Genomic DNA, 27,648 nt, shown 5'->3' with positions numbered 1-27,648 from the left:
ACTTGATTGCAATAGTATTATTTTTACCCTACCTGAGACCCTACCCTACGCTACTTCCCAATAATTATTAAATAAGTACTAAAACGATTTAATGTTGACATTAAATGAAAATAATGAGATTATCCAAACAAAATGCTATATTAGCTACTCCAAATACTCAAAGTCCATTAAAATTTGGGTCAGTTTCAGGTTATTGCCATACATTTACAAGTAAACGCGCCAATACAGTACTTCACCTACGTCACAGCCAACGAGAGTTTTCGCATTGCACTTGCGGACAGATTTGGCGGATTAGGCAATCCTATTAGGTTTGCGACTCTTGGTTCTGCGCAATCGGCATTTGACGTTTCTTATTTTTCTTTCCTTCTATTGACGAATACTGCTAAGATGAATCGGCCACTTGCAACTATAGTTGAACATTTTCTTTATCACCTGAAGGATGCCTTAATTAAAAAGAAATGGACGAATCCATCACCCTCCAAACTAAGGGAAAAATTCTTCTTTCATATTCGCATTTACAATTTTTTTTTCTATGGTGAAATTCAAGAAGTTATTAAAAAAAACCGTGTATTACCTACCAGTCCTGGCCAACAGAAGTAAAAGAAGAAGAATAACCTTTGAATTGTAAATAAAATAAATTGCAATTTAATGTCATCCCTTTTGAGAAGGCTGGTTTTAAATAAAATCGCGTTTCGTTTCACACTTTCGCCAGCCCCCAGAAAAGATTGTCCGGTTAGCCTTCGGGCAGTTTTGGAAAATGAGTCTCGCAAGAAACTTAACCATGTCAAATGTTTTTTGGTTCTCGCTTCGGGATGCTTGATGTATAAAATAATGAAAAATAGATTGTCCTTCATACCCCAAGTGCATGCAGCGGAGATATTTAGCGGAAGTCATTTATCTGGTCGCCGAAAGCAATACAATTTTATCGCAGATGTAGTGGAGAGTTCGGCACCCTCAGTTGTCTACATAGAAATAAAGGATTCAAGAAGAACAGACTTTTTCACTGGTCGCCCGCTTACTATTTCAAATGGATCGGGGTTCATAGTAAAACCGGATGGGTTAATCGTCACCAACGCCCATGTAGTCACCAACAAACCCTCGGCAAAAGTCGAGGTTAGGTTAATGGACGGCCGCGTTTTCAATGGAGTAGTAGAAGATGTTGATATGGAAAGCGATTTGGCGACCGTAAGGATACCTGCAAACAATTTGCCAGTGATGAAACTTGGCAATTCAGCAGACTTAAAACCAGGAGAGTTTGTGGTCGCCATTGGTAGTCCCTTAGCTTTGAGTAATACAGTTACTTCTGGTGTGGTCAGTTCAACCCAAAGAGGGTCTGATGAACTGGGTCTTAGGGGAAAAGACATGGTTTACATCCAAACTGATGCGGCCATTACGTTTGGTAATTCTGGAGGGCCTCTGGTTAATTTGGATGGTGAAGCTATTGGGGTTAACAGCATGAAAGTAACAACCGGTATTTCCTTCGCAATTCCAATAGATTATGTTAAGCAGTTTTTAACTAGAAGCAAGAAGCCGTCAGATTCTCTGAAAAGGTTGTATTTAGGAATCACCATGATTACATTAACCCCACAGATAATAAATGAGTTGCATCAAAGGCAGGAAATTACCATCCCTAGTGATTTGAAGGGTGGAGTTTTGGTTTGGAAGGTCGTTGTTGGCTCTCCTGCTTATTCGTAAGTATGCTTCTGTATTACTTAATATGATTTTTAGTAACCAAGTGTATTTGCATAGTGGGGGTATCCAACCTGGTGATATTGTGACACACATTGATGGAAAAGAAATCAAAAGCGCCACCGAGGTTTATGGCCTTTTAAAACAGACGGAGAAACCAACCCTGAAGTTATCAATTTCCAGGAAAGGAAAACATATTGATCTAAATGTTTCTCCTGAAAGTGTTTACTAAGTAAAGATTTGTAAAGCTTATATCACAAACAGAAATAAAAAAAATTGTTTACATGTTTTTATTGAAAAAACCTATCTCTTACGTCTCGATTTTACTTCTTTCCACCCATCCTGTTCCATCTCTGCATTTTCTAACGCATCTTCCTCACTCTCACTAGAAGTCTCTTGTACCATTAAATTCTGCGTTTTAATTTGTTGATTGAGCCAATCCGCGTTCGCGGTGGGCAATTTCTCGTACTCGTTCTCGCATTCTTCAAACCTGCCGTCTTTTAGCAACATTAAAAATGTATACAAGACAGCAGCGATTTGTTTTGGTGAGTCATCTTCGCAAATCGTTTCAAATTCCTCGTCCAATATGTCTTCTAACGCCTCCTGAATACCTTCGGGTTGAATATTCGGTTCGTTTAGACAAAACTGAACCATGTAGTGTAAACACTCCAAGGCGGTCTGTTTGCTATTAGGTCCCCCCGTCGAATGTTCGACGGCCAATCGCAAAGCTGTCCAATTGTTGAATACATGCGAAACAACTTTGGTAAAAGCTTCCTCCATGAGTTTTAATTTCAAGATCAAACTAATTAGAAACTTGTTTTCTTTGTGACATTCTAACCAAAAAGACTATACAGGTTAAGATTCTAACCAAACAATAATCTTCTTCTTTTTTATGTTAGGCGAGTTGTCAGCAAATTGTTATCGAATTCCGAATTTTAAATTTTTCCCTGCCCATAAAATGATAAAACGGAATCAATTGTTGGCAAATGGAAATATTTATTAGTCACGATTGCGTTAACTATAGAAAACTTATCGTAACAAAAAAAAAAGTCGCATCCGCCAATATGTGATGATGACCATCTAAATTTTTTAAAGACACCCATATGATAGTGATTTATCTATTTATTGGAGTGTTTTATTGCGAAACTGAAACAACTAAGCGCTGCAGGCACCATTTATAACAGCTTGGTAGAATGCAATGATTAAATCAGTCGATGTCGCTGTCCCTAAGCAAAATCCTTGCGTTAAAATTGTACATACTCCGACAGAAAATAAGGCCTCGCTCGTTCCGCGTGGGCGTTAAGAAGATGACTTTTCCCAACGGGACGCAGGTGCGATACTCATCCGCCGGAATTTCATTTATTTACGTTGTTCCGTGCTATCGTGCGTTCGCCTGTTCATGTGGAGCGCCGAGAACGACGAGAATCAATTGCACGCGCGTCTCTGCGACTTTATTTATAATTATTTTCTTCCCATGACTTTTTGTCTCTCGCGACTTGAAAAATGACCACGTCGCAATTATCTACGTACGTAATACGATCCGTTCGCGGGATAAGTTTGTCCCGTTGCGTACAGATAGTTGCGGTAAATCATTCTAACGTATATAAACGCCAACTTGACGCGGAAAGCATGCGTGCTATCTTATTAACGACGATTATGTACATTGTTTCAATACAAGAAGGTCACAGATCCTTAATACCACAGACTTTGGATATTTATTTAGGCTATGTCGACGAAGAATACCTATATAACCTCTTATTGAGCAGTGGCCAAATAAAGCGTAATTAAAAAAAAAAAACCTCTTATTGCCAATAACAAGTATCAGATCTCATAAAACGCCGTGAATGTCGACAAATCACAGAATACCAAGGTTAGTTTGTTATTAAAACCATCATTTTTTTAACAACAAATCGGAGCTTAACATTAACAATAATAATAACTAATAATTTTATTTTAGTGTTTCCCACATTTCACATGCACGATATACCCACTTAACGTATAAAAAAAGACCTATCGCGCCATTACGGCTGCTACCGAATATTCTAAATCGTCTGCGGTATGCGGCGTCCGGTTCAAATCCGAATCGTTTTACAAAAAGATAACATAAAATTTAATATTAATAATGCGCTGTGGTAACACGCCGGTCCAGGTGCTTTTATACCCTTATTTATAACGCGACACATTCTGTAAGTGCCACAAAAACTGGAAATATTATTTTAAACGTAAAGCAGCGGCGGCACCCACATAGGTGCCTGCTCAGCCGTCCAACCATCTCATAAAAGGGAACTGTCGTCGGTCAATATGGTATCTACCGAACTTTTTGATAAACGAGGACGCCCTTTCGAAGGTGACGTTTCGATGTTGCTGGGCATTTTTTTTTCTCTTGAACCTCATAATTACATCCACACAAGTGTACAAGTGTCAATCGTAAAATATTGTCACAGTCATATTGATTCTATTCAATCATACGTTTCACAATATTTGTTGGCAAAGGCTTTTTAAATTGCGGTCACAGACAGATACATATTCTATGACTTTTGTGTTGGCCCAACTGACCAACTCATCCACCTGTTTAGAAAGAAATAAATCTCGTTGGTTTTTGACCAACAATAAACTACGACTTCTTCTGGACAAATGAATTGGACAAATGACTGGACAAATGAATTACCTTCGTAATAAGAGTCAATTATATAGTGTGATTAATTGGCGGAGGCAATCGTTCCTTTATTAGTGGCACGTCACTGGCATTAAAAGAAATACAAGAGCATCTACGTATGGGTCGACCAAAGGCGCGCGGGCGCATTTACATACGAATTGTCCTATTAGTACGGTAAAAATTTCGTTGTGATTTGTTAGTTGAGTTATATCGGTTGATATGAAAAAGGTCACCAAATGACCGGTTTATTAGAGCCCAAAAATACTGTGTGTGGCCGTGCGGTTTTGAGAACCGGCCTCAGATTTCACGTCGGATGGAAAAAGACCACGACGCGAGTTTTAGTAGTACTAATTTGGTTAGTTTTGTGCGCACAAAATAGAAACGAATTTATCGCGGTTTATGATTAATGTCAACCTTAAAAATGCCTAGTTGTGAATCTTTACCTAAATGCATTTTTAGGTTAGATTTTGCAGTACCGATATTATTCAATCATTTAAAATCAAACCATTTTTTGCGGGGTGCAAAGTTTGAGAAAGAAACACTGAACAAAACTAACTTTATTTATTGCATGGAACATAGAAGTGAAATAACATATAATTCCAAATAAAATTATAGGTCCGTTCGAGAGATACTTGTAATAGGTCATTGATTGTGGGCTACTCTGTATTATTCGATGCACAGAACGGAGAAATTACTAGTATTTTGCCATAAATCAGTTTTGTTGACAATCTGGCGAATTCGCCAAGTTTTTTGAAGTCATTGACTTGAAATGGGCAAATATTTTAATAAATATCACGTTTCGACAGGTGAATGCTTTTTAGAAATATAGATGGTTCGGTGCCAGTATAATTTTGGTTTAAGATTGACAAGCATCAAAGTTTGACATCGGCTGAAACGTTTTGATAATTTTTGGAGCAGAAAATGTTCGTATTTGTATTTTGTTTTATCTGATATAGTGACTCTGTAGGGTGACTACAAAAATGTACGTCCGAAAGCCCGGTACATGTTTATTACATTTATTCAAACTAATCAGTAGGTAATCAAAATTTCTTCTGCAGTAAGCCAAAAGAGTTTCATTTGTGTCGGAAACGCCGTTGAGCTGCGCATTTATGGTCTATTAAAAACGCCAGTCTATTAACCAGCAAAACTGCTCTAACATAATAATAAAATATCGTCCATAATTTATCAAAAAGTCGCCACGTATGGCCCATGTGGCCCGTAATTTTCTACGCGGTTCTAAGTTATGGGATTTATATTAAAATTTCTCCGAATTAATTTCATTTTTAATTAAACGCTTAGAAAACTTTCCGTTTTTATTATCGGGCCGCATCGTTTCGAAATGTCATTAGACAATTTTCGGGTGGGCGACATTTGTTAATTTATAGAGCCGAGCTTTTTTTCTCTCGTAATTGTTGTATAAAATTTAGTATTAACCATTTTTGGTCAGCTACGTTTATATTTCTATCTATCGGTACGTGCAAAAATTTGCGATGCCTTCAAAAGGGATCAATCACTGCGCTGTTGCGGGTTTCGCTGGACATGTCGACTTTTTGACGTTTATGTCGACCACGAAACAAGTGACATCTTCCTCCGCGTCGTTATCGATTATCGATATCTCTAAATTTACGGCTACCTAAAAAAAAATAATAATTTTAGCCATAATCCCTGCAGAGTCGCAAACATGACAAAAACGATGGGTCGTACTTAACTGTCAAGATTTAATGTCAATCGTACAAAGTGTTTTTGTGAGTACGTTCAAGGCGAAATTCTCTGCGCAACAAAAAAAAACAGATTTTGTGAGATTTTATTGTTTAAATTATCATATTTAGGACATGAAACTCCTAAAAATACTTAAATATTTTGAATTGAATGCTTTTTTTTTGGGATTTTTAAAAATTTAATTTAATTTAAGTTATTACAGATTTAAATTTTTACATATAGTTAAAGAAAATCGAAGAAATGCAAGATCCATTCTCGCCTATATATAAATGGGCAAGAGAAATACAGAAATACAAGAATTCTCACTACTAGTCGTCTTTTTCTATTGTTAAATTTGCTTTAAGTAAGAAAACACTTCTTATATTATTTGCATCAAGTTTAACCGAGATGGCCGTATTTGTCCAAATGTTCATTTGTCTAAATCGTATCGGGGCGTTCGAGGCAGCGCGGGAGGGAGGTCGGCAAAGCATTTCCGTGGAGAAAGAATTTTCCTCGATAGAGATTAATTATGATTTGTTTACATTACAATGTTTTTAACATACATCTGTGAATTTTTACAGTGACCCGGTTTAAAAGATTCGGTTGCATTTTAATTAAAAAGCCAAACCTATCATAAATGTTTTTGTTTAAAGGTTCTCATCATTGCGGTCATAGTGTAATTGTATTTAGGTACCTTTTACTCGGAAAATTGCATACGGCGATTATCACGAATCATGAAAGGTTAATAAAAACGTGTGCCCAATTGTTCTCACAGCTAAAATTATTTATGATTTTTAAATTTATTCAATAAGCAATATGATTTATCAATATCTTTATCCAATATTTCAGCTGCGACTATTTTGAGGATATGGTTGTCAATTAGAACACTTTGGATTATGCAAAAAATTAACCGGCTACCTAGCACACCCAAGAATCAAAACGTAAAAGTTACCTAAGTAGTTATCAAGATAAAAAGAATGAAAAAATTGAAATTGCATTAAAATTTTAGAAAAGAACAGCGCTCACTATTTAAATCCCTTAGGTGCAATTGAAATACCTATCTACACCTTCATTGTAGTATGTTTAATTGAAGTTGTAAGTTTTTTTCAGCTTAAACAAGAGCGTAAATTGTTGTTCTTTATATCATATCCAGTAACCTCTACTGTATAGTGGAAACCATCTATATAGATAATTAACCAAAGTAAAATAATTTAACCGCATTTTATAAATTAATTTACACTTGTATTTTAACCTCTCTCTTTATTTGCATAAATGTTTCGATCGCTTTCGGGTTTTCGTCACCGGTGCCTCGGGTCTTTCGGCCAATATCGTCACCAGTCGTAGTGATTCTATTCAATTATACGTTTCACAATATCTGCACCACTGTGTAGTGGTAACTAAAAGTAATTAAATGCAAATGGACAGCTTACTTCGGGAAAAACGTTAAACAAATTCATCGTGTATTGATACGTGACTTTTTCGCCCTTAACGATGGGACATTGGGTGTTGATTATACCGTCACAGGCATTGTTTTGAAACAGCGGGTAGTCCAATTCGGCACCCAAGGCGCTCGCGTGTATCCTCGGGGTGAGGTCTTCCAAATATCTCGCTAAAACCCATCGTAAGGCTCGCGTCCGTCCGCATTTGTAGGTCACAATTCGACTTACGCGAGTTAAATTTGGTCGTCATTATAATCGAGCATCCCAATATAACCTCGCACGGGGTCGACAAGCATTCGTTTTCCAAATACCCTATGGATATCGTGGCGTTGGGTTGTAAGCCCTTCGACCCGCTGCCTGAAATGTTTACAGGTTAATGGAGATGATTTTGTTCTGTTTTTACTTACAGGAGTTGACGGTGGTGGTTAAGGCGAAGCGGCACAAACCGCAGAAAAATAGTAATAATATTATATCCATTGTTTAGGGTATAGCTGATAGCGTGCACTTCTACCGACGAGAGACCGATATCTGAAGTGTCTCGCAAGTTCGAATATGTTGCAGGTGAACAGATAATGCCGTTGGAATACTGTAAACCGCAGATAGCATCGAAAAACAATTTCGTATTTCTACAAAATGTTTGGTAAATCGTCACGTTGGGTGGGGGTCAAATAAATTAAAATCATATTTACAAATCTTGTTGACGTCTCGACAATAATCTTTTTCGCTGCGTCAGAACTTAACTGGCTTCTATATTAAAACCTTTTACAAGTAAAGCTTACAGTTTCATCTCACTGAACCATGACATTAGATCCACACGATATTCTGGTTGGTTTCGACGTAGAATCCCTCTTTACCATAGTGCCTATTCCTGAACCTCTCTACATTATTTCAGATATATTAAAATCCCAGAATCTGGAATCAAACCTTCCCATCTTAATTAAAAAATGCTTGCTGGAAGATATTTTTCTTATAATGGTCAAATTTTTCAACAAACTTCGAGAACAGCTATGGGTTCTCCATTGGCACCAGTCAAACATATTTACAGAAGCCTTTGACAAGAAAGCTCTCGACACCTTCCGTCTAAAACCAAAATTATGGAAACGCTACGCAGATGATACTTTTGTTACTTTTTATAAAACTTCTGGATTCCTCCCGCATCGGTTTTTGCTGAGTCGAACGTGCTGACGTTTCGCCCATCATCCTGTTGACTTCTTCAGAGCTTGACTGAAACTGTACGTGCTTATATATTGTTTTTTTAGGGGGGTGGGGCGTAGCTAAATGAACGGCATAAACACCGTCTCGGATGGCTGATTCTCATATTGGTGACAGGTGAGCCGCGGTTAAGATTGTTAGGTTGTTTATAGATATCCGCTTTTAAAATTCTTCGAAAATCTAGTTTCGCTTTACTTCGAGAAAGAATTCATCATACCCGTAACGAAATAGACCCAATCAATAAGGCTCTTCTGGCTCAACACTTTGAAATTTCTTCCATCTTGTCCCCACCCGAGTTCGATACCCTTTTAAACATGATTCATGACAAGGCTTTAAATCTTCGTTTATCTACTACCCAAAATCACATTCAGAAATTTAAAAAACTAACGTCAACACTAGGAAGACCATCAAACTATTCTCAACTACCAAACACTGTAATAAATGTGTCATCCTTGCCCCACGTAAGGAAATCGCTTCAAATGTTGAGTCTATCCTAATCAAATTGCCACCTCAAACAGCTAATGAAATTCGATTTGAGACCGCAAAAATCCTTGAAAAAACAAAACCTGCTAAATCCAATATTGCAAAGCCTGAACGCATTGCTCTTAAATCTCTAAAATCTAATCCAGACATCGCAGATAAAGCAGATAAAGGAGGTCATGAACACAAATGAATATCAGGAAAATATTCAAGATACTCTTACAGAAAATTCCTCGTGTCTACGGACGCCCAAAGATTCACAAACCAGGATTACCCCTTCGACCTATTGTCAGCACCATTGGTACTCCAACATATTCTCCAGCAAAATATCTAGTTTCCGTATTAAAACTCTTTAGAGGGAAAACTGATCGTTTCGTACTTAATTCCTTTCACTTCATTGAACAATTAGATACACAAGATATTCTAGTTAGTTTCTCCGTAGAATCCCTCTTTACCAAAGTTCCTATTCCTGAAACTCTCAACACATCATTTCAGATATATTAAAATCCGAGAATCTGGAACCAAACCTTCTCACCTTAATCGTCTTAATTGTCTGGAATATAATTTTTCTTATAACGGTCAAATTTTTGAACAAATGTCGGGAATAGCTATGGGTTCTCCATTATCACCAGTCATCGCGAATATGTTTATGGAAGCCTCCGAGACATTCTTAGCCATTTAAACTCTATACACCCTAACATACTTTTTACCATTGAATTGGAAACTAATAATAATCTCCCATTCCTAATTACTATCAATAGAAAATCAGACCAAATATTGGATCGTTCTGTTTACAGAAAACCTACGCACACAGCCCGACACCTTAGTGTCACATCACCATGGGGCCCAAAAATTATAGGTTATGAACTCTCCTGTTTATAGAATTTACAGAAAATTAAATTAAAATCACTTTAAAAGCGATCAAAGACCGCTCTTATGTGCTTTTATGACGTGTACCAACTAGGTAAACTAAACACAATAAAAATTACTCTAAATAATAATGCAGACATTCATTTTCCAATGAAGGAAATTCACGTATTTGTCCATTTGTGGTTGGTTTTCTTTTTAGCTCACCCAGTCGATGAAATCGCTTATTTGCGAAAGTATACGCATTGCTCACTAAATTTGATATCTCGGTAGCGGTAGGCTTTGGTGCAGAAATGATCAGCGTCGAAAACATTTTTTTTTCATTTCCTATTTCTGTTTCTGTTCCGCTATAACTCGACAACCATTTGAAACTTTTACGCTTTAATGCATTCAAAATAGTAGTTGGAAAATGAAATATGAACCCGATTCGACCGCACAAGCCAATGGTAATGGACTTTTTGTCAATTTTTCGATTTTACTATGAAACAAAGTAATTGTCCGAAATTTGAAGCTATAGATCTTAAATTGAGCAGAACTGTAGAATTTGGGCTCCTAACGGAACTTATTGACATTGAAAGGGATGGGCGATGGATAAGTATTGAAAAAAAAATTAAAAACTTTTTTTTTCAGAAACAAAAAAAAAAACAATTCTTTTTTCAAAACCGTTTTTGAGATATATCGTGTTGTGTTAAAAAGTGCAAATTTGGCATAGAGGTAAAAGTCTACAAAACTTAGGCGCAATCGGACAAAACATTTACACCATTTTTGATTTTTTTTTTCGAAAAATCCTTGAACCGAAATTAACGTTGTAAGCATCAAATAAAAGATCGCTGAAAATTTCCCTTTTCAGGGGTACATTATTATCCCTAAATAATAAAATCATAAAAATGGGGACTCAAACTGGATGCGATGATGCATGGTGCCTTTATAATTCGGGAAAATAAATCTTTCTCAAAAACCATTTGATCTATTGGATATGATTGAGCATTTTTATGTTATAGGGTGTGTCGGTTATGGGAATAAAAAACTCAAAAGACCCTGGAAATTGCCGCTTTCGTGGGTAAATTATTAGTAACTAAAAATTGTATAAAATGGGATAGTGTGGTTTAAACTGTGTTTCACATGACTTTGAAGTTTGGCGAGTGCTTATTTGAAAGACATTTTATACAGGGTGCATGCGTGGCACCAAAGGAAAACAAAGCTACAGAAACTACAATGCAAATCCGAGTGGCCATACCCGATATAATATTTTAAGGAATCTCCAATATTAAGTGGGAGGATGTGATTGCTAATTATAGTTTTGACTATAGTTTAGACTTTAATTCCACGAGTGTTTCATTTACTGATGTGTTTGAGAGTATTATGAACTTATGGACTGGATTTTCGCATGGCCCAGACGGGATTCCATCAGTCTTGATTAAGAATTGTGTGTGTACTTTGAGTAGGCCCCCACAGCATATTTTTAACCTGTGCTTGTTTTCAGGTATTTTCCCTGACTTTTGGAAGGTTAGCTATTTGGTACCGAGTCACAAGAGTGGTGATAAAAGCGATGTCGCTAATTATAGAGGCGTTTGCATACAGTCGGTGGTTCGTAAAGTGCTAGATAGGTTATTTTGTGAGAGACTTTCGTGGCATTGCAGGGGAATTCTGGCCGATCAACAGCATGGATTTGTATAGGGAAGATCTACCGTAACAAATTTACTCACCTACCAACAATTCCTATTGAACGCCTTTGAGGAGTTTGGTCAGGTGGATTGTGTTTACACCGATTTCTCGATGGCGTTTGACTGGGTGGGTCATGTGCATCTTTCAGTGTTTTCTCTCTGGTCGTACTCAGTTGGTTCGTATTAATAATTATGTCTCAGGTAAAATTGATATTTTTTCGGGAATCCCCCAAGGTTCTCACACTGGACGCATCCTTTTTAACTTGTTTGTAAATGATATTGTTAGTGTAGTTTCGGAATCGCCGTGTCTTTTGTTTGCGGATGATTTGGAAATATTCAGGAGGGTTGGATCCCGCGAGGAAGCTCTGCTGCTTCAGAGGACAGTGTTTGCATGTGGTCTAAGATTAAAAGTCTCGCGTTCAATGTAAAGAAATGCTGTAGTATTAGCTTTAGTCGTTCGTTGAGTATGGTTCACAACCAATATAGCATTGATAGAGTCGTGATCGAGGCCGTCACTAGTATTAAAGACTTGAGTGTTTGCTTCGATTCTTTTGTTTGTGAAACATTTTGCGGAAGTGGTAAACAGGTCTATGCGAGTCCTTGGGTTTGTTGTATGCAGTAGTGGCCAACTTACTCCACATTGCCTTAAACTCCTTTATATCTCTTTGGTTCGCTCTAGACTGGAGTATGCATCTGTGGTATGGTCTCCATATTATGCCTGCCATATAGATAACATCGAAGCCGTTCAGAAAGTATTTTTAAGATCTTTGGCTTCAAAGGCGTATATCAATATCTATAATGGGTATCAGATCAACTACAATATTATAGCTAAGGCCTTCATTATTGATACTCTTCAAACCAGAAGATCTCAGAGTGATTTAGTTTTTCTCTTTAAGATTCTGTCCAGCTCTTTACGTAGCATACAATTTAACACATATTACAGAAGCTGTGATAACTCAATGTTTCGCAAAATTTACCATTGAGCAAATTATGGAGTTTATTCACCTCTTATTGGAATGCTGAAAGCGTGCAACTGTTTAAAGCATGATCCTTTTATCGGTAGCCTCCGCTCATTTCGTTCTGATGTGTTCCGTTTGAGTGCTTAATTCTATTTATTGTTACTGTTACATTTTGTTCTGGTTTTTTCTGTCTTTCTCTCTTTGCCTTCGATGAATGTAAAAGTTTTGTAAATTGGTTAAACCGTAAATAAATAAATGCAACAGAGACTCGTCCCTTCTGTATAGGGGAGACGCCCCGTATATACACGCGTCGTGAGCGAATTCGGCCGACTCATTTCAAAACAAAACCTCCCCTGACCCACAAATCAAGAAGGCGACGCGTGAAATAGAGTGCAATTGTTGCCGCGACAAATGGCGCAGCGCGAGAATCGCGGGGTGCCTCAGGGACCCGCTTGCGGACCCCCGTCGCGCTAGCGGCTCGTAAATCGCCGAGTCCACGAGCGTCGTCCGGTAATTACCGGTCCTGATCGATGGGCCTTTAGTGCGTGGTCATTGTTTCGTTATACAGGGCGTTTCGTTTCGCGCGAAACCTGCCGTTGCGAGAGACCATTGGGAACACGCGTGTTGAAATTTAATATTAGATTTGATTGTTTAAAATCTATTAGCGATTTGAAGTCGGACGCTTTCAAATCGCGTAATTGCCAGCTTTAATTAATTTTCGGTGACGATGGACGGTTTGGCAAGAACCTCAAAACGAAAGGAAAATTCTTATTATTTAAAGTGATGATGTAACGACTCTTTACAAGCTTTTGTAATTTTCATAAAATTAACTTTTGAAACATATATTTTTTATCTTAAAACTTTTCAAGCCTTAGTGGAAGACAATTTAACCAAGTCAAATTGTAAAAGATTATATTTATATTGTTTACTTTGGTAAATTTAATAATCGTTCGTTTTGTTAAACAAGTTTAAGCGTCTGTTGGCATTTTTCCAAAAATTATGCTGTTTTAGATAACTGTACTAAATTTAAATGCAGTTTTATATACTTCAATCTCTTGAAATTTGTTAAGAAAAGAATCGGGTGGGGCCCAGACCTAATTTTGGCAACTTGAATTCCCCAAAATATCTATGCCTTATTGGCATAGAATCTCAATTAGCATTTACATATTCGATACCATCAGAAGACAATTTCAATTTGAATAATTCGATCGTTTTCGTCGAGAGATAAGGGAATGACGGTTTTTAACCCAAAAACTTTGCCAGTTGGCGGACCATTTTAATATATTCAGTCCTTTGCATCCGAATTGTCCCAAATCAGACATTTAAGACAACCGACGAACTTTATTCTTTCTTGTGGCAGCTACGTTAGATTTTTAATCCGATTTCATTGATTAATTTTAATTTTTAAATTTATCATATTTTGTGTTATTGAAGTCGCAAATAAAAAACAAGAATATAACCTTGATTGGTTTTGATTTTAAAATTTTTGTTCTATAAGGAACAAGTTTCAGTTAAATGTATCTAGTTTTAAGGAACTTGGTGTTAAATATTATTTAGCAATCCTCACCGCGGCTCGAAGACATAACGATAAATATCATATTATTGACGATATTTATTGTCAAAGTATGAAACCCGGGGTATAAGAAACGGCCGAAAAGCCTCCCGATACTCGGGCTTATCAATTTCAAAATCTCGGGTATAGTGGCGACACTGTCTCTAAAGTCGCCAGTAATATGATATAAAAAACGTTATTATCCATATTAATATTGCTAATATGAAACAATTTCAAGTAAGAGATAATTATAGACCGCGACTGTCAATCCAATCAAACAATTTCAGAAATCTTACCAACAGGAGTCAAGAAATAAAAAGAAGAAGTAAAATTGAATAAAGTCCTCCTAATACACTCCAAATTAGGAAAATCTCATTTCGAGTTCTCCTAAGAAACTAATTTGAAGAAATGAGGTGTGAAAAATTGATAAATTAGTTTTTGGACACAAAATAATTGATTGAATTATTGAATTAGTTGATTGTTTAATAACCAAACGTCAATCCTAGATACGCTGCCGCAACTATCCTCATGCACATGCCGTTATTATTAAATTTTGCATACAAATGCCCATATATACGCGTACGAATATGGAAATGTATAATATGATATTTTGAATGGTTTCTAGTAATTATATCATTACTTACGCGTATAAAGGCATAGTTGTCTTTGTTAATTAACTGAAAATATAATGGAGAAAATGCATTGCTCTGTGGTCGTTGGAAATACATTCTCGGATAGCATTTAAAATGAGGTTTTAAATTTGTCTTGCTTTCTGTATAAGCGGCCCAAAAAAATTATCAGTTTTTCAACATTCGGCGGCATTTAAAGACTTTCGCGCTAAGTACGGTTAGAATAACTGACATTTTTTATTTACCGTTTCCTGTTTTATCTTATTATATTTCCAACGCATAAACTATAGTAAATTTTATGAGAACACAAAAATTTTTCTTTAATATTTTGGAAACGCTCTGTAATTATTACGAGATTTTTGTATCAAAGCATTGCATCGACAGAGCTTCAACTACCAACATGGACCCTGACAGATCGTCAATAAGTTTGAATGCGGCATTTTTATTTCAATATTTTCTCAAAATATGCATAGATATCGTTAAATGTTTTTGGAAAAACGAGTTAAGCATCTGGAAATCGCTGTTCAGAAAGTCAATGGACCTAAGTGCAGGTTAGTGTAATGTAGTGTAGTAGTGAGAATGTAAATTTTGAACTTGACAGATTGTCTTCAGCAGTTAGTTTGATTAATTTTTCTGAATAGTGCTTTTACACATCATAGAATCTTTCATACAAGTGCATAGACTTATACCAAATCCTACTATAATAATAACATAGGTCTTATGTGAGATAGACATGGTTACCAAAAAAGAAATGCAATTGACTATATACAACCACATTTTAAAAAAGACGAAAGGACAGAATGCGTTTAAGGCATAGGCTAAGGATTCAAGGAACTATATTCGCAGGGGCCTCTGTAATTTAGGTCGGCAGCAACACGTTTCAAGGAAGATAATTTTTTGCTGTTTAGTACTGAAAAAAATTACGATTTACCATATTCAAGATATCAAGAATTCCTTTTTTCTTGAATATAAATTTATATTTTCTTGTTTTTCTACCGTTCCAGACCAAGTTTTTTTGCTAACAATCAGTGGTTCATGTTGGTTTTTGTTAACGAAGAACAAGAAAGAGTCCAGCACCAGAATAAATAAGAACTAAAAGTTCAGATTTTCAAGAAAATATATGTATTCACATGAAAACTGCTTCGACAGCAGCGTGTTTTATCAAATGTAATATTTACAAACTACCTGCTACTATATATACCGAAAAATAACAATAAAATCTTAATTAATGTTGTGAGAATTGAATGGGTGATTGGAAGAAGGATAACATTCCAGATTTGAATGTACAAAAAATTTATCCTTTTTCCACTCAAATTGCAAAAAGTTAGTTAAAAAAAACAAATGAGGGCGTTAATGAAGAACTCTGGGTCACTGGTTTCTCTGTTTGCAGTGGGATTGGCCAGAAATTCATTATAGAAGGTTCTGTAGTCTTCGGGTATGTAATGAACTATTTTGGAAATATCTTCCAGCTTCTTATAGTTGATAGAAACTTTCCCATTATATGCTTTTGAAATGGAAAGATTCACATGCTCTGATATAGCCTCTCATTGCATGCGTATATGTTAAATTCCTGTATTTGCTTATGGTAAAAGACTGTTTTTTCTCAACATCTTTGGCAGTCTTTTTAAAGCCACCAGAATTTGAAATCAACTATGTCGATATTTGTTAGCCTTACTTGAAACTTGGGATTTTTCTTCTTGAAAGACGTAACGATATCGTTGTATTGTTTTGGAGAGTAAATTCGGTCAAACTTTCTTAAAGAACGTTTGATAACAGAAAAGTTTCTATCGTAATGCAAAAAACTATGACCTCGAATGGGAAAATATTGATGGATAACTTCAAATCTGCCATTTATGGTCAGGGCAGTAAACAACCTGGTTAGAGTATGGTTGCGGTTTTGCCCAGCGCACGCATCACTAAAAACATGGAGGGTTCTGACTTCTTTAGGAATATGTTGGGTGATAAAGTCGAAAATGGACGTACTGACTTCATTACGGCCTCGCTGAGCATGTCCCTCTGTATGAGTATAGAAGACCGACACGTCGTTGCCAAGGCTGTGAATGTTAAAAACATAATACCAAAGTTTTCGCAGAGAGAACATTTCCTGAACTTGCATTAATGAAATAGGAAGATTTTGCATATAATCAAACACTATGGCTCCAACGTCATTCCTCTCTTTACAGGTCTCCTTGATTTCTTGAAGTTTTTTGTAAAATTTGGATGCTCGTCTTTTATGAATCATAAGTTCTGCAACTGCGCACCTCTTTGCTGCTTCATTAAGAGTAGTCGACTTTGTTTTTTCATTCAAGTCTTCACAAGTCGAGCAAACGTCGACTTGAGGCCTACCAAACCGATATCCGTGGTTTTCCTGAAAATGTCTCAAATAATATTCATACTTGACGTGAGTTCTCAAATCAGGATTTTCATTAATGAAGAGCTTATACATCTTAGTGATGTTGAAACTTGCATCTAAGTAGGTAATTAACTTAGAAGAATAATAAGACTCTTTTTTGGAAATGATTTGATATGGTCATCAGTTTTTTGCATTCCTTCCTCTCATGTCAAATGGTGAAGTTTTAGTTCCACGGAGCTTGGTTAAGCGTTGTACTACTGTATTCGAGAGACCATGCAAACTCATTTACGCACTGCGGCAAACTTCAGCCCTGCACGTACCTTTCATAGCAAAATATTTGAAAGAAGAAGGATTTTGTCTAGACTCTGCTGTTGCAGGACGATGTCTAGCAACATCGTATCTTTGTATTAGTCCCTTAAGATATGTATCTTTTTCATTCTTTGCCCGTCCATTATAAACAATTTCAATTACTGAACGTTTTTCTTCAATAGTAAAATCTGCCATACATTTTTTACGGCACGTGCAATCCGGCCCGGTTATCGTAGCATTAACTAGTTTACCTTTATGTGTAACAAACTGTGCTCCTGGTTGTCTAGCTAAATTTTCCGTTTCTTTTATGTGACATTTTTTGTTCAATTTTCGCCTTTTCCCTTCACGTTCTCCCTTTGAATCCGATGAATCTGTCATTTGTACAATACAGAAATACAACTTTAATATTTCTATGTAACCATCACTAAATAGCCACTCACCTTCTACTCACTAAACTCTCAAACTTCAAATTGCAGGTAATCAAAACTTCACTAACTATTAAAACACCTGTTGTCTCAACGAAAATGCAAAACTATGTGAAATAATCGGCTCAAGACGCTAACGGTTGTCAACAGGGCGCGTAAATCATATTGCGCCGAAGATCGATAACATTCCAGGAATATTATCTTCTTTCCGCTCAACAACAAAATTATTATTATATGAAGGGAGCCGGCGATTTTATCGTTTTTTGCGATCAGCAGAAAGAGAATACAAATTTTAATATATTGGCTATCTCACTTTAATTCGCCATATTTTTGGAATCTTACCGTTTTTCCAATTACTCATTCAATTCAATAACTCCTGTATTCAAGAGGAGCTGTGTAAACGATATTACTAATTACAGACCCATTTCCATCCTATCGGTCTTCGCTAAGATTTTTGAGTCTTCTGTGTACGAGTGCATCTATGGACAAGCGAAGCATGTTATTACCCAAAAACAACACGAATTCTTTACCAATAGAAGTACAGCCAGCAATCTAACATGTCTTACTCAGTATATTGGAGAGACCCTAGATAATAAATCTCAAGTTGATGTACTATACACAGATGTTTCTAAAGCATTCGACCGAGTTGACCACGCTATCTTCCTGAAGAAGATTGAGGCAATGGGATTCAGCAATAAACTGTTAGACTTTTTTGCTTCATATCTACAGGATAGATATCAGTATGTAGAGATTCGTGAACACCGCTCTTCGAGGTTTAAAGCCACAAGCGGGGCACCTCAGGGCAGTAATCTGGCTCCATTGATCTTCCTATTATTCGTTAACGACATAGCCGACTACATAACTAGCTGCGCCCTATTTTTTGCCGATGACCTGAAGCTGTTTAGGATTGTGGTGGACATTGCCGACTGTACAGCATTGCTGAGGGACCTGGAGCCGTTGAATAACTGGTGTGCGGCAAACAATCTTCATTTGAATCCGGATAAGTGTTCTGTGACGACAGACAGCGCCCAATAGTTTTTAACTACAGCCTGGAAACTACTCCAATTACCAGATGCACCTCTTTCAAAGACCTTGGAATTTTGTACCACACTAAACTGTCCTTTGCCTCTCATATTGAAACCATTTGCAAAGATGCAACAAGATCGATGGGCTTTATATTTCGTAACGCTAAAGAATTTCGGAACATTCAGGCTCTCAAAGCATTGTTTTATAGCTATGTCAGATCCAAGCTTGACTACTGTGGGACAATCTGGTTCCCCATTCACGTTAAATATATAGACCAATTGGAGGGTATACAGAGAAAGTTCGTTAAATTCCTGGCATTTAAAACTGACGGAGTGTTTCCGGCGCGGGGTACTGAACAGTCATTACTTTTGGAAAGATTTGAACTCCCGTTTTTAAAATGGCGAAGAAACTATCTAGCGGTTATCTTCCTCTGCTCGGAGCTCTTAATGCAATTACCCCTCCATGTTCCTCAAAGATCTGTCCGCAGTTCGCCGATTTTCCACCAGCCTACCCCATCTAAAAATTTCCTTATAAAAACCCCCTTATACAATGCTATGTATCTTTTCAATGACCGTTGTAGTGATATTGACATTTTCAACCTCTCCTATAATCAGTTATCAAACATTCTCAAAACAAATTTTTTTGTTTAGGCAATTGATATTGTATCACGCATAGGCACTAAGGTACGAGTACAAGTGTGAGCGCTTTAATTTGTTTATGCATTTTGCTTTATTGTGTTTAAATGATGTATCATATACTTGTTAGATTGTCTTGTAAATGGATGTGGAATCCGTCAGACAATAAATGATTATTATTAATATTATTATTATTATTATTAATTGCTAATTCACATGTCTATTAATGTTCGAGTGTTGTTAGTTAAAGTAGAAACTTTTTCCAGAAATTCAACTTCATTTTTAGAAAATGTTGTGTCTGTTAAGTTTATGAACCTGTTGTAAAATTGGTGGTCGGTATACTCTGTAATAACTGGCTTGTTTAGAATACAATAATAATTTCGTGAAAATCTGAACACCTCAGTTCAAGAGCACTCCTTTCGTTAAAGCTGTTACAATTTATTTTTTTTTTAAATGATTTCAAAAGACATGCAATCGGAAGCACGTGTAAGGCTGCAAAAAGGAAATTGGATTACAGTTAACCTTTTAATATCCGAATTTTATCGCTCTTTGAAATCTTTCCGAGTAAACAATCGTATTATAATGGCCGACCGTCGAGGCGATCGCAACGAAACTAGGAAAAAACTTGACACATATCCGACGCTCCATAATGAATGAACCCAAGAAGAGAATTTGTTAACGCGAGACACCGGGTGTCGCAACTTGGTTAGTTAATGCATATTCCGTATGATATACAAGGGCGATCGTATCTTGCATCGTTTAAATTGTTTTTAATTGGGTTAGAGCGGCGTTTCTTACCGAGATAATTACGTTAATTAGACGTGTTTTAGAACAAAGACTAAGCGCGGAAGGATTTTTCGCGTCTGGTCCACGCGACCTCACCTGAACCATCGTAATATCCTCTACAAATATTATCGTCAATTTCACTTTCCGATAACGATAATACGTTCGCCAAATAAAAAGCGTTATTAGGAGAAATCGGCAGCACCTACACTTTTAAGTGCCATTAGCAATTTACTTTTATAGATGCGATTGATTTTAAAACGTCTGTAACCTAAGCAAACAACATTCTTTTGTGTGTCCGTTTTCTTGGCACGATTAGTAACGTAAACATTAGAATTTGGTTTCTGGAAAATAAAGTATGCGAGACAAGAAAGACTCTGCTATCTCATCTGAAGCTATTCACTTCCATTATAATCCTCTCAAAGACTCGGTTAAATTAGTAAAATGGTCAAACAAATACTATAGCTATAGTTAGTTTTGGTTATGGAGCTGTAAATAATATTCGAGCTGCGACTACCATAAAATTTATGACCCCTAGGTGTCTAACACATATTCATACACTGTGTTTTCTTAAAAAATTGATTAAAATGCTGAAACCGAAAATAGTGATGAACTGTCATATTGGTTGTTAAACACCAGAAAGATTCAGAAAGAGCATTGTCAAAGTTGACGATACCATTTCTAGCCTATTTGAAGTTTCGCTGAAGAAGCCGGCAGCGAAACGTCACCAAGATGGAACCGACAATGCTAAAGCAGTTTGCAGAATGGTGCTTTCGAAACAAAATAATCATTAACCACCAGAAAACCATAAAATGTAAGCGTTTACGCTTTTGAAGGTCACCAAATTAGACTGCACTATTCAAAAATCTTACATCGTTAGCAAAAAACGGCCTCCCCCGCTTTCCCCGCTGACCATCCGGGCCCATCCGGCCTCCATACCGGTGTGAATAGGAAAAAACAGCGGGGAGGACAACTATTACACCTGTAAAACATTCACTAAACACTAAAAACACTAAATTCACTCTGCGGGAACCGATTTCAAAATTTTTGGGGACGATTACAAGGGATTCTGTAGGGAGCGAACGGAAGTTAAACCGCCATGTGCAATGCCACCGACAGAAATTATCACAGTATAATCAATAATCGCATACTAAGAGTTCCACCCTCTCTTAGAATAGAAATGGATATGTGGAAAATACTGATGCAATAGTAGTTATATTTATTGCACGTTTTATTGTTTACAAAACAAACATTTATTTCATTTTAATTTTTCAAAGAAACTTCGACAAGCTACTGTAATACTTTTTACAAAACTTCTGGATTCCTTCTGCGTCGGTTTTTGCTGAGTCGAACTTGCTGACGTTTCACCAATCATCCCTTCTTCAGAGCTTGACGGAAACAGGTCAGCGGAACTGTTTCTGATTGGCGAAACGTCCACATATCCATTTCTATTCTAAGAGAGGGCGGAACTCTTAGTATGCGATTATTGATTATACTGTGATAATTTCTGTCGGTGGCATTGCACATGGCGTTCGCTCCCTACAGAATCCCTTGTAATCGTCCCCAAAAATTTTTCCTGTTTTTTCCTATTCACGCTGGTATGGAGGCCGGATGGTCTGCGGGGAAAGCGGTGGAGGCCGTTTTTTGCTATCGGTGCAAGATTTTTGAATACTGTTCCCAATTGTTGTTTCCGTTTCCCTGGGAGGGTGATGGATCCGTCCTGTTCCTTTTTCTTAAGGCACCCTCCAGGTTATAAATGTTTTTCTGTGACCAAAAAACCAATTCTCGGCGGAAGCCGGAAAATGGGCGAATGAATGAATGGTATTTTCTCTCTCTTTACCGTATGATATTGACTGTTGTTATGTATTTAATATACTTCTAAATAATTACACTAGACACTCCGAAATAAACTTTTATTTCTTTAGACGGGAACATCATACGACATTACATAAAACGTGAATGAGAACGTGGTGGTCCTAACTTTAAAATAGAATAGAATGTTTAGGAAAGTACAAAAATTTTAACAGAACTCTGTGGATATGTTCATGGATGTAATATGGATATATACCAAGAAAAAATTAATACTACTTATACCTTGAGAGGAATTTGGAGTTTTTAGAGAATAAATTCGCAATAGAAGTTTCACTTTCAGAATCTGAATTCCTTATGTACAGTTTTCATTCTTACAAATACGGAGGAATATCGGCTGAACAAAAATAACTGCCTAACTTAAATAATTCCTAACCTACAAAAGAAAATAAAATATTAACGGCAAAGTTTAGGTGTTTTCTCCTAATTTCTCTGTGCAATAGCAGAATATGCGTTTATCCTTCTTAACGTTTTATTTCACACATGTGTTCAACACACATATATTTTTCTTATTTCTTTCGTTTCACTTGTAATGTTAAACGAGGAATTGATAGTTAACCAACTTGGGTCACCCTGTAGTTCTCTTTCTTACGTGACCGCCTCGTATACCGGGCGAGAATCGGATCACACACGTGTCACTCTTTCGGATCGCGTTTTGCGCAATTCGTTATTAATCTAAATATTTTCTACTTTATTATACGAACGTATTTTTGAGCGCGAGCATATATGAATATTTCTTCCGCGATTTACATTCATAAATAATTCAGACACTCCGTCGGTTGCGTGCGCCGCGTTAAGCTGTCACATAAAATCGGAAAAAACTTAAAATTTTTGCATAATTCTTTCGGCTATTCGAAAAACATATTGTCCAATAAAATTCGATCTGGGTCGATCAAACGTATTAAACTCGGCGATAAAATGGAAAATGTCCGAGCCCCGAATCGGTGAAAGTTTCTCGGTAAAAAATTATTTCGGGAATTCGGATTTTATTATTTAATAGTCTACGTTGACACAGAATATTTAACTGTATTTCCTTAAATGGTAATTTTTGAACACTTGAAAGCAATAATGTGCTTATAACATGTTACCTAATAACAGATTTGCAATGCTGCGCAGAAAATTTCTTCCTGCGCTTTAGAATGCGCAAATAGATCGCCGGAGTGCCGTTTCTGTCTCCTCTCTCCAGCGAACTCGATCTAGACAGGAATGGTTCTGGTAGTGAAGGCAATATCGAATTTGTGAGAAAAAAATTTTTAAAGAAAGACGTGGATAGAAATTTTTTATTTTATCATACACGTTAATACTAATGACCGAGACGGGTAATAGAAGATTGTTTTATATTATTTCTAATTGTTTGCTTTTTTTGAGGCTAAATCGTCACTTCGCGAAATCATTTTGATCGTTTATGCTTCCTTGAACTAAGTAGTTGCGATTTTTGCTGGTGATGTTGTTGTTGCATGCCGATACTAATAATTTCATTTTGTAAATTCTTCCGTGGATTATGATGCCAGTAATGTGTATATAACCGGAAATTTTATCGTTTTATTTCAGACTAAAGAAGAATGATCTGTGGAAAAAACATCGGACTCCTTTTGTGGTTTTTTTTCAATATTTTTTTCAATTTCCAGTATTGTAGTTATGCTCATCCTGATTTTGACTTAGTACTGCCGTGGATTTAAGTAGCCCCTTTTCTAATAAATATATTTATTAATTTAGTTTGCTCAAAACATTTTATTTAATTTCTTTTTAAAACTGAATATATTTTGGAGATGATTTCGGTAGGGATCAGGTTTGGTGCAGACAAAATTAATTTTATTGCTTTATTTTGTGCTTTTGCAACTTACTTATGCATATTGAAAGATCTGATTTTGTTTGTTGTGGTAGAAATAAAGAGCACATCAGTATTTTCGTATTCTTTACATACTGATATAGTTTCGCCTAGTCTATATCTATTGAACAAGCAGTCTTATTTTGATTTTTAGTAGTGCATCACCCGGTACCATTGCGTTATCAAATTTCAGAGTCTTGGAAAGGGGATATCAACAAATATTTTTGTTATTAAATTAACATTTTTATTAAAATGTCGGCGTTAATTTATTTATAGCACAGAAAGAGTTCTCGTCTTAAAACAAACGTTGACAATAATTTTATTGCGAAATGCTATGCAGGAATAAAGTATTTTTGAGTAACTGATTTTCCAAACTTGTCTGGTTCAACCAAAATGTACGTCGAAATAAATCCAAAAGTCTTTTCTAAATAGTTTTTATTAACTGTTTTGCAAGCAGCCTTGTACAAAAAGAATCACTCACATTCGTTCAAAAACTGGCCCTGGTCCCCAAACTATTCAGATCACTCGCATACATACAAAATATTAACAAACAAAAATATCTGTAATAAAAAACCGCTAAAAATAAAAAAAACACACTCGAATGCCCGCGGCGAGTAACGTTTGTCTTTTTTTTACAAATAAAAAAATAAATAAGGAAAAACGACAACATTGCACTGTTCGAATGCGATCCGCCACTGTCGCGACGCCGATCGACAGGATTAAAGAAAAAAAAACGCTACGACTATGACATTACTGGCCACTAAATTCACTAAGAGAACAAAAAACAGCATATTTCTACACGTAATATCACTATACTTTCGTCTGGATAATTTAACTTCTCTATTATGTACAATATGTTACATTTCCTACTATCAAAGTTAACAACAAACAAACGTAAGGCACTCCCGACGCAAGCGGCGTGACCGGAAAAATTTCCGCATGAAAAAAGAAAACAAATACGAGAACGTATCGCGTCATCAAACTTTCGTCGTCAAGTCTAACGGCGTGGGCCTCAACAAACTGATTCTACTCATTTCCCTAGTTTCCGACTCGCAGTCGCTATCTTCGTCGCTCCTCTCGCTCCCCAGGCCACGTTCCGTGGCTATGGAACCGGACCTCTCGCTACCCGCTGGCGACGAGCCCCTCTCGCTCATAGTCCTCATGCTCAGATCTATCGGGGTGTCTTGAATGGGACTCGGGACAGGCACCGGAGTCCGCACCTTCTCCTCCGGAGGTGTGGTCGTCCTCTGGAGTTGCAGCACGGCATCCAAGTACTCCCGTTTCACTTTCGCCTCGACCACTGGGTTGTTGTTCCTTACCAGGCGGTCATTGTTGTTGTTAGCAGCTGCGGGCTGCAGCAACCCGGGATAAAACGGCGGGTATCCTGGGGGAAACAGCAAACCCGGAGGCGGGAGGAATGTCGGCGGTAGCAAGCCAGGTATAAGAGGTATCCTCCTGGGGTCGGCCACCTCAACGGAGGAGTCGGAGTTGTGGGACTCGGGGGAGCTCACCGACGGACTAGCCGAATGCCTGAACGATTCGTCCAGCCCCAACAGCATCAGTTCCTCCCGCGTTCGTGGCAAATGGAGCAACGGTGGCGTGAAAGGATTCGCGCCAAGCAACCTCATGCCCATCGGGTTCGTGTGGTTCGGCGGCGGCGAAGTGAACTGGTTCGACATGACTTCGGGGGGCGGGTGCTCTTCTCCGGTCTCCTGGAGTTGCTTCTGCTGCTGTTCCTGGAGCAGGCAGTGAATCTTGAACCAATTGGATCTTCGGCCGTATCTGGAACCGCTTTTGGACATGCCCACTGCCATGCACTTGCGCAGGCGGCACGCTTTACACGCGGTCCGGTTCTTTTTATTGATGACGCATCGGTTGTTGTTTTTGCAATCGTTGATTGAGTTGATGTTGTTGTAGGATCTGCCGAAGAACGACTGCAACAAGAGAATAAGTAGAGTTATAGTCTGTGGTCGCATTTTAATTAAAACTACATATTTGAAATCAGTTCATAAAACAGTGGAAATGCACCTGTTAGCAAGCGGACAGCACAGTACTTGGAACGAGGCTTAAGAACCTTTTCATTTCGGAGACATCCATAGTGGTGTTTCAGATTTTGCACAAGCACAAGAGTAAGAGGTCGCCACCATTAAGCAATGCCTCATACAACAACGGCGGACACGTCTATCCACGGATCATTAAGTGGAAAAGTAAAATTGCGACGTATAGCATTGTCGACTATCTGTACCAGTGGGTCGGAAACGCTGCGTAATAGTTCCAAGACATGGTCGGCGTTCCGTTCGGCGCAGTTTAACACTTTCGAGCGCTCGCATCGTCGACCAACTGTGTAATCGTCCGACTAATTTCGTGTAATTTCATTCAAAACGGGGAGGTTGAATCTGTTATGTAAATGGGTCTGCGACGCTCGAACAATAGGCTCATCTACCAGGGTCAATCTCGAAGTATCTGAATGAACGAATGTTCCTCTCTACGCATTCAAAAATGCTTCCTCAATGTAATGATAACGTCAATAGCAATTTATGGAAGCAAGTTAGGTACACAATATTTCAGGACTAACTAAATAAGCAGTTCCGATCAATATTCCCGTAGTTCTGTTCCTATACCAAAGTTGAAAAACGAGATAGAGTAAGATACTCAAAATATAGGATCAAAATTTTATTATATTGTTGTGTATGAGTTTTCAAATGCGTACACTAAAAAAGAGAGATTAAGATAGTAACTAAAATCTAACCTTAAGAAATGAGTTTATGAACAGATGCAATATACTGTCCGTTTAACAAGCATCGAAGCCAAGTAGAAAATAAAGAAGAAGAGGAGGATAACTATTGAGAGTGGGATGGCCGTAACTAAAGCAGTGGCAATGAGCTTCACCAAGGAGCTACTATAAGAACCGTGGAGTCTAATCAGAAAGACACATCAAGGTGAAGCTCTAATACTGATTTGGGAAACAGCTGTTTTTTGTGTGAACTTGTAGTCAAGGAACGAAAATTATGAGTAAGATTACCTTTAAACCTAATATGGATATGGTGAACGTAGTTATAACATTATCTAAATGGACGCCCTTAACTCCACGCAACCTGGTATTAATGGTGTACCAATCGGTGAAACTGCATTACTTTCCTAGGTTACTTGTGAAGGCAACTTGCAAGATTAGTTAGTTTAGTTTATCAGTTTCTTCAAAATAATCGTATTAGGGGCTCGAGTTGTCGACCCGCTCGCGTCGACCGTTGCGCCATCTTGCGGCTAGTTTATCGACCGCGACAGCCGTGACTTTGAGGCTGCGTCGTGTGCAACGCGGTTTATCCCTAACCTAGAAAGTTGCCACCGCAGTTGTGCGCGTGGCACACTTTTGTTTTTTTTTTAACCGCGTCGAACAAGGTTCGATTTTTCTAGTCGTTTTTCTATGAGCCACAAGCGCGAATTAAAAAAAACGGCTGCTGCCAGGATGGTTTTGGTTAGTTTAATCGGCTCATCTTCACTTCCAACGCGTAATTGGCCATAAAAAATGACGCAAGGCTCGGGTGACGCAACACACCGATTTGTTTGCGCTCTAGTTG

At 37.5% G+C, this 27,648-nt stretch overlaps 3 protein-coding genes across 7 annotated transcripts in view; all 3 read right to left on the bottom strand.

Moving 5' to 3' along the window:
- Nucleotides 1-391: 391 nt before the first annotated feature.
- On the bottom strand, nucleotides 392-2,545 carry LOC132707300 (uncharacterized). 2 transcript variants are annotated; one of them, XM_060679094.1, is made up of 2 exons: nucleotides 2,004-2,545; nucleotides 392-432 (listed from the first exon to the last, which is right to left on the bottom strand). In XM_060679094.1, exons 1-2 carry the CDS (start codon nucleotides 2,467-2,469, stop codon nucleotides 407-409), a joined length of 492 nt encoding a protein of 163 aa, XP_060535077.1. In that variant the 5' UTR covers nucleotides 2,470-2,545; the 3' UTR covers nucleotides 392-406. The 2 variants fall into 2 exon arrangements, with proteins under 2 accessions (XP_060535077.1, XP_060535076.1); XM_060679093.1 differs by lacking the exon at nucleotides 392-432 and adding an exon at nucleotides 1,756-1,904.
- Nucleotides 2,546-4,916: 2,371 nt separating this feature from the next.
- On the bottom strand, nucleotides 4,917-8,054 carry LOC132707360 (uncharacterized). 2 transcript variants are annotated; one of them, XM_060679187.1, is made up of 4 exons: nucleotides 7,890-8,054; nucleotides 7,711-7,839; nucleotides 7,474-7,652; nucleotides 4,917-5,978 (listed from the first exon to the last, which is right to left on the bottom strand). In XM_060679187.1, the coding sequence occupies exons 1-4, from the start codon at nucleotides 7,957-7,959 to the stop codon at nucleotides 5,856-5,858; spliced, it is 501 nt and encodes a 166-aa protein (XP_060535170.1). In that variant the 5' UTR covers nucleotides 7,960-8,054; the 3' UTR covers nucleotides 4,917-5,855. The 2 variants fall into 2 exon arrangements, with proteins under 2 accessions (XP_060535170.1, XP_060535171.1); XM_060679188.1 differs by lacking the exon at nucleotides 4,917-5,978 and adding an exon at nucleotides 7,341-7,392.
- Nucleotides 8,055-24,499: 16,445 nt separating this feature from the next.
- LOC132707247 (knirps-related protein-like) overlaps nucleotides 24,500-27,648 on the bottom strand; it is a 43,892-nt gene continuing 40,743 nt past the window's right edge. For all 3 annotated transcript variants that reach the window (XM_060679022.1, XM_060679023.1, XM_060679024.1), the window contains one exon: nucleotides 24,500-26,007. In XM_060679022.1, the coding sequence (XP_060535005.1) occupies nucleotides 25,051-26,007 (957 nt within the window). In that variant the 3' untranslated portion in view covers nucleotides 24,500-25,050. The remainder of the gene's footprint in view (nucleotides 26,008-27,648) is intronic.

The sequence above is a fragment of the Cylas formicarius genome, unplaced genomic scaffold (genome assembly GCF_029955315.1).
Source record: "Cylas formicarius isolate icCylForm1 unplaced genomic scaffold, icCylForm1.1 PGA_scaffold_9__14_contigs__length_23061073, whole genome shotgun sequence".
NCBI lineage: Eukaryota > Metazoa > Arthropoda > Insecta > Coleoptera > Brentidae > Cylas > Cylas formicarius.
Note: the sequence above shows the minus strand (reverse complement) of the source record. Positions and strands in the feature narration are given on the sequence as shown.